This window comes from Colobus angolensis, unplaced genomic scaffold (genome assembly GCF_000951035.1).
Source record: "Colobus angolensis palliatus isolate OR3802 unplaced genomic scaffold, Cang.pa_1.0 Scaffold3, whole genome shotgun sequence".
Classification (NCBI taxonomy): Eukaryota; Metazoa; Chordata; class Mammalia; order Primates; family Cercopithecidae; genus Colobus; species Colobus angolensis.
The window spans coordinates 24,888,861-24,896,075 of NW_012116265.1; the positions used below are offsets into that span (position 1 = coordinate 24,888,861).

The 7,215-nt window shown below is 40.8% G+C and overlaps 1 protein-coding gene across 4 annotated transcripts in view; it reads right to left on the reverse strand.

Annotated features, from left to right (window-relative positions):
• The window catches only part of SLC39A9 (solute carrier family 39, member 9), a 70,134-nt gene that overhangs the window by 39,673 nt on the left and 23,246 nt on the right, over positions 1-7,215 (reverse strand). For all 4 annotated transcript variants that reach the window (XM_011949675.1, XM_011949676.1, XM_011949677.1 and 1 more), the window contains exon 2: positions 1,016-1,124. In XM_011949675.1, coding sequence (XP_011805065.1) covers positions 1,016-1,124 — 109 coding nt within the window. The remainder of the gene's footprint in view (positions 1-1,015; positions 1,125-7,215) is intronic.

Here is a 7,215-nt window from a genome sequence, read left to right on the forward strand (position 1 = left end):
AATCAGTGCAATAGTGCATGTAAATCATTCCCCACTCCTCCTGTAGGATGTGTGACCATAAAAAAGTAGAGACCACTGCTGTAAGGTAGAGACCACTGATTTATTATTGTTCCCCAACACAGCTGACCACTCCTCAGCCCCTGTCCTATCTTGCAACATTTCTGCAATCCTCATTTATATCTGCCAAAACTCTTTGTCTATCAAATCCCGGCCTAAGAGCATCATCATTCTGGATGAAGGACACAGTTCTTTTCTCTACCAATATGTGAAAAAGTATTTATTATATTGTATCTAGTAAGAAATTTGGAAGTGCCTACCTCTTTATACTATTCTTAACATCCGGTAGACTTGGTGCTTGAGGATTCAGCTCACGGATTTAACAGCTGTGATGTCAATCCTTCACAGGAAACTGTGAAGTTTCATGACATGTAGTAATCAGATTTTGCTAAGTTGCAAATGTGAATCAAGTATGCTTTTCAGCTGTATGAAGGACCAAATTACTTTGCTGGTGAGTGAACCAAGCTGACCACCAAGCATTTACTCTCACACAGCTATACTGTTCCCTCTGCTTGTTGCTATTAGGGTCAGGAAAAGGCCTCTTTAATTTTTCAGTTATCCTTTACCGCATGGGTCCTCACCAATTATCTATAAAGTTTACTGTAAAGGGTCCTTAAATTTAAATATTTATATCTATATATTTTTAAATTAGCAAAAAATGCAGCCTGGGAAGTGTCTGAGTAAGCATTAAAAAAGAACTGTCACAACTTAAAATGACTCATATTCATGCACTATGGCAAATAGACATTAAGTGATATTCATGATTTGGGGCATTCAGTTCACAAACTGCTAAGGATGTGTTCAATATCAAAGATATCAAGATATCTCTCCACAATTCTTCTCAGGTTAGAACTCTATGGTAAACATGAACTGTGCTCAGAAAACATAGCACTAAGCTTCATCCTGCTAACCCTCCAAGTCAATAACATATCTCAAACAAGGTTCTTCTCTTTCTCACCCTCAAGAATATCTTCATAAAGGGCATGTACTCCTTCAGGCACAATGACCGCCAGAGCAGTTCCACAGAGAAGGCCAGCACCCAAAACAGTCACCAGCTTCAGTCGTTCCTGGAGAGAAAACAAATCATTGCAAACTTTGATTAATGAATGGGGAAAAGTTTCTGAAGTATCTGTAATCAAGACTGTGAGCTGCTCATTTGTGAGACCAACATCTACAATAGACAGTGAAGCTAAAAAATAATCAATTTCATGAGTAATGCCAATTAAAACAAAGAGATGAATTTTTTTTTTTTTTTGAGACAGAGTCTTGCTCTGTTGCCCAGGCTTGAGCACAGTGGCGCGGTCTCAGCTCACTGCAGCCTTTGCCTCCCAGGTTCCAGCAATTATCCTGCCTTAGCCTCCCGAGCAGCTGGGATTACAGGCGTGTACCACAACACCCAGCTAATTTTTGTATTTTCAGTAGAGATGGGGTTTCACCATGTCAGCCAGGCTGGTCTCCAACTCCTGACCTCACGATCCGCCTGCTTTGGTCTCCCAGAGCGCTGGGATTACAAGCGTGAGCCACTGTGCCCGACTGAGATGAAATTTTTTAAATGACTAGGTTAACAATGATTTGGAAAAATGTCTACTCTCCATGATAGGGAGAATGAGTACACTTTAATACTGGAAGGAATGTGAATTGCTACAACCTTTGGAGACCACAATTTGGCATTCAGATTTAAAGCCTCAAAAATGTGAACTCTTTGATCCAGAAATTTTACTTCTAGAAATTCACCCTAAGAAAGAACTGTGCAAAGATGACCACTGTGCTTATTACTAATGCAAACCTGAAAATAAACGTCCAATAAAGGAGACTGGCTAAATAAACTATAAATTTCATCAAGAGTACCACAACACTCAGCCATTAAAAATTAAGAAATAAATATGTTAACAGATATAGGAAGTCATGATATGCTGCTATGAGGAAAAAGCTGATGGCAATCGGTATGTATTGATAATCTCATATTTATAAAAAATATATATGTAAGTAGAACAAATTACATTAAACATCAACAATTTTTTACTTAAAATTTATAATTTGCAATATATAAATACATAACTTATAACACATAATTTATCTACAATAAACATGTATTACTCATACGATGAAAAAAATGTATTTAGATATCAATGCTAAAATTCTTCTGTGGTTTTAATCCAACTTAATCCCAATTGTTGTCTTTTTACCCAAGTTTGAGAGACTCTGTCTTGTCATACAAAAAGATTAGGTTTCAAAGTTTCTTGAAGCAGCAGTATACCCTAATATGACTTCCTGGGATCTCAGAAGTATGAAAAATGATTTTAAAAACTACAACTAGGTGGGTGGATCACCTGAGGTCAGGAGTTAGAGACCAGCCTGTCCAACATGGTGAAACCCTGTCTCTACAAAAATACAAAAATTAGCCAGGCATAGTGGCGTGTGCCTGTAATCCCAGCCACTTGGGAGTCTGAGACTGGAGAATCACTTGAACCCGGGAGGTGAAGGTCGCAGTAAGCAGAGATTGTGCCACTGCACTCCACCTTGGGTGACAGAGCAAGACTCCATTTCAAAACAAAACAAAACAAAACAAAACAAAACAAAACAAATACACCTGCAAGGAGAGCCAGGCATGGTGGTGTGCACCTGTAGTCTCAGCTGCTCGGATGGTGGAAGCAGAGGATCATTTAAACCCAGGAGCTCAAGACTATAGTGTGCTATAATCACTGCACTCCAGGCTGGGCAACATAATAAGAGCTGTCTTTAAAAAAAATAAAAAAGAATAAAAAACTACAAGAAGCCGGACATAGTAGTACACACTACTATGTTGTTCCAGATATGGGGAGGCTGAGGCTGTAGTGAGCTATGATCTTGCTGAATTATACTCCAGCCTGGACAACATAAAGAGACCCCATTTTTGAAAACAAAACCACAAGGGAATAATTATACATGTTGCTTATGAAAAAGTTTCAATAATTTAATGGTACATCATGTACTTCATCTGTTTGTTTAAGAGCTTAGTTAGCAAGCAAGTGGTCCGTTCCAAGATGGCCAAATAGGAACGGCTCTGGTCTGCAGCTTGCAGCATAATCGACACAGAAGACGGGTGATTTCTGCATTTCCAACTGAGATACCAGGTTCATCTCATTGGGACTGGCTGGACAGTGGGTGCAGCCCATGGAGGGTGAGCCGAAGCAGGGTGGGGCATCACTTCACCTGGGAAGCACAAGGGGTTGGGAGATTTCCCTTTCCTAGCCAAGGGAAGCCGTGACAGACTGTACCTGAAAAATCAGGAGACTGCCACCCAAATACTGCGCTTTTCCAACAGTCTTAACAAACAGCACACCAGGAGATTATATCCCGCTCCTGGTTTAGCGGGTCCCATACCCATGGAGCCTTGTTCACTGCTAGCACAGCAGCCCAAGATCGAACTTTGAGGAGACAGCCTGGCTGGGGGAGGGGCGTCTGCCATTGCTGAGGCTGGAGTAGGTAAACAAAGCGGCCAGGAAGTTCGAACTGGGTGGAGCCCACCGCAGCTCAGCAAGGCCTACCTGCTTCTGTAGACTCCACCTCTGGGGGCAGGGCATAGCTGAACAAAAGGCAGCAGAAACTTCTGCAGACTTAAACGTTTCTGTCTGACAGCTCTGAAGACAGGAGTGGTTCTCCCAGCATGGTATTTGAGCTCTGAGAACGGACAGACCGCCTCCTCAGACTCCCTCCACAAGTGGTTCCCTGACCCCCGTGTAGCCTAACTGGGAAGATACCTCCCAGTAGGGGCCGACTGACACCTCATACAGCCAGGTGCTCATCTGAGACGAAGCTTCCAAAGGAAGGATCAGGCAGCAATATTTGCTGTTCTGCAGCCTCTGCTGGTGATACCCAGGCAAACGGTCTGGAGTGGATCTCCAGCAAACTCCAACAAACCTGCAGCTGAGGGACCTGACTGTTAGAAGGAAAACTGTTAACAGAAAGGAATTGCATCAACATCAACAAAAAGGACATCCACACCAAAACCCCATCTGTAGGTGACCATCATCAAAGACCAAAGGTAGATAAAACCACAAAGATGGGGAGAAATCAGAGCAGAAAAGCTGAAAATTCTAAAAACCAGAGCTCCCCTTCTCCTCCAAAGGATTGCAGCTCCTTGCCAGCAACGGAATAAAGCTGGATGGAGAATGACTTTGACGAGTTGACAGAAGTAGGCTTCAGAAGGCCGGTAATAACAAACTTCTCCGAGCTAAAGAAGGATGCTCGAACCTATCGCAAGGAAGCTAAAAACCTTGAAAAAAGATTAGACGAATGGCTAACGAGAATAAACAACGTAGAGAAGACCTTAAATGACCTGATGGAGCTGAAAACCATGGCACGAGAACTACACGACACATGCACAAGCTTCAGTAGCTGATTTGATCAGTGGAAGAAAGGGTATCAGTGATTGAAGAGCAAATTAATGAAATGAAGCGAGAAGAGAAGTTTAGAGGAAAAAGGAGTAAAAAGAAATGAACAAAGCCTCCAAGAAATATGGGACTATGTGAAAAGACCAAATCTACATTTGATTGGTGTATCTGAAAGTGATGGGGAGAATGGAACCAAGTTGGAAAACACTCTTCAGGATATTATCCAGGAGAACTTCCCCAACCTAGCAAGGCAGGCCAACATTCAAATTCAGGAAATACAGAGAGCACCCCAAAGACACTCCTCGAGAAGAGCAACCTCAAGACACATAATTGTCAGATTCACCAAGGCTGAAATGAAGGAAAAAATGTTAAGGGCAGCCAGAGAGAAAGGTCAAGTTACCCACAAAGGGAAGCCCATCAGACTAACAGCAGATCTCTCAGCAGAAACTCTACAAGCCAGAAGAGAGTGGGGGACAATATTCAACATTCTCAAAGAAAAGAAATTTCAACCCAGAATTTAATACCCAGCCAAACTAAGCTTCATACGTGAAGGAGAAATAAAATCCTTTACAGACAAGCAAATGCAGAGAGATTTTGTCACCACCAGGCCTGCCTTACAAGAGCTCCTGAAGGACGCACTAAACATGGAAAGGAACAACTGGTACCAGTTACTGCAAAAACATGCCAAATTGCAAAGACCATCGATGCTAGGAAGAAACTGCATCAACTAACGGGCAAAACAACCAGCTAACATCATAATGACAGGATCAAATCCACACATAAGAATATTAATCTTAAATGTAAATGGGCTAAATGCCCCAATTAAAACACACAGACTGGCAAATTGGATCAAGAGTCAAGACCCATCAGTGTGCTGTATTCAGGAGACCCACCTCATGTGCAGAGACACATATAGGCTCAAAATAAAGGGATGGAGGAAGATCTATCAAGCAAATGGAAAGAAAACAAAGAAAAAAAAAAAAAAAGCAGGGGTTGCAATCCTAGTCTCTGATAAAACAGACTTTAAACCAGCAAAGATCAAAAGAGACAAAGAAGGCCATTACATAATAGTAAAGGGATCAATTCAACAAGAAGAGCTAACTATCCTAAATATATATGCACCCAATGCAGGAGCACCCAGATTCATAAAGCAAGTCCTTAGAGACCTACAAAGAGACTGAGACTTCCACACAATAATAATGTGAGATTTTAACACTCCACTGTCAATATTAGATCAACGAAACAGAAAGTTAACAAGGATATCCAGGACTTGAACTCAACTCTGCACCAAGCAGACCTAATAGACATCCACAGAACTCACCACCCCAAATCAACAGAAAATACATTATTCTCAGCACCACATCGCACTTATTCCAAAATTGACCACATAGTTCGAAGTAAAGCACTCCTCAGCAAATGTAAAATCACAACAAACTCTCAGACCACAGTGCAATCAAACTAGAACTCTAAGAAACTCACTCAAAATCACTCAACTACATGAAAACTGAACAACCTGCTCCTGAATGACTATTGGGTAAATAACGAAATGAAGGCAGAAATAAAGATGTTCTTTGACACCAATGAGAACAAAGACACAATGTACCAGAATCTCTTGGACACATTTAAAGCAGTGTGTAGAGGGAAATTTATAGCACTAAATGCCCACAAGAGAAAGCAAGAAAGATCTAAAATCAACACCCTAACATTGCAAAAGAACTACAGAAGCAAGAACAAACACATTCAAAAGCTAGCAGAAGGCAAGAAATAACTAAGATCAGAGCAGAACTGAAGGAGATAGAGATGCAAAAAACCCTTCAAAAAAATCAATGAATCCACGAGCTCGTTTTTTGAAAAGATCAACAAAATTGATAGACTGCTAGAGCAAGACTAATAAAGAAGATAGATGAATCAAATAGACACAATAAAAAATGATAAAGGGGATATCACCACCAATCCCACAGAAATACAAACTACCATCATAGAATACTATAAACACTCTAAGCAAATAAACTAGAAAATCTAGAAGAAATGGATAAATTTCTGGACACATACACCTTCCCAAGACTAAACCACAAGTTGAATCCCTGAATAGACAAATAACAGGCTCTGAAATTGAGGCAATAATAGCCTACCAACCAAAAAAAGTCCAGGAACAGACAGACTCACAGCTGAGTTCTACCAGAGGTAAAAGAGGAGCTGGTACCATTCCTTCCGAAACTATTTCAATCAATAGAAAAAGAGGGAATCCTCTCTAACTCATTTTATGAGGCCAGCATCATCCTGATACCAAAGCCTGGCAGAGACACAACAACAAAAAAAGAGAATTTTAGAAGAATATTTCTGATGAACATTGATGCAAAAATCCTCAGTACAATACTGGCAAACTGAATCCAGCAGCACATCAAAAAGCTTATCCACCAGATCAAGTTGGCCTCATCCCTGGGATGCAAGGCTGGTTTAACACAGGCAAATCAATAAACATAATCCATCACAGAGACAGAACCAAAGACAAAAACCACGATTATCTCAATAGATGCAGAAGAGACCTTCAACAAAATTCAACAGCCCTTCATGCTAAAAACTCTCAATAAACTAGTATTGATGGGATGTATCTCAAAATAATAAGTTATTTATGACAAATCCACAGCCAATACCATACCGAATGGGCAAAAACTGGAAGCATTTCCTCTGAAAACTGGCACAAGACAGGGATGCCCTCTCTCACCACTCCTATTCAACATAGTGTTGGAAGTTCTGGCCAGGGCAATCAGGCAAGAGAAATAAA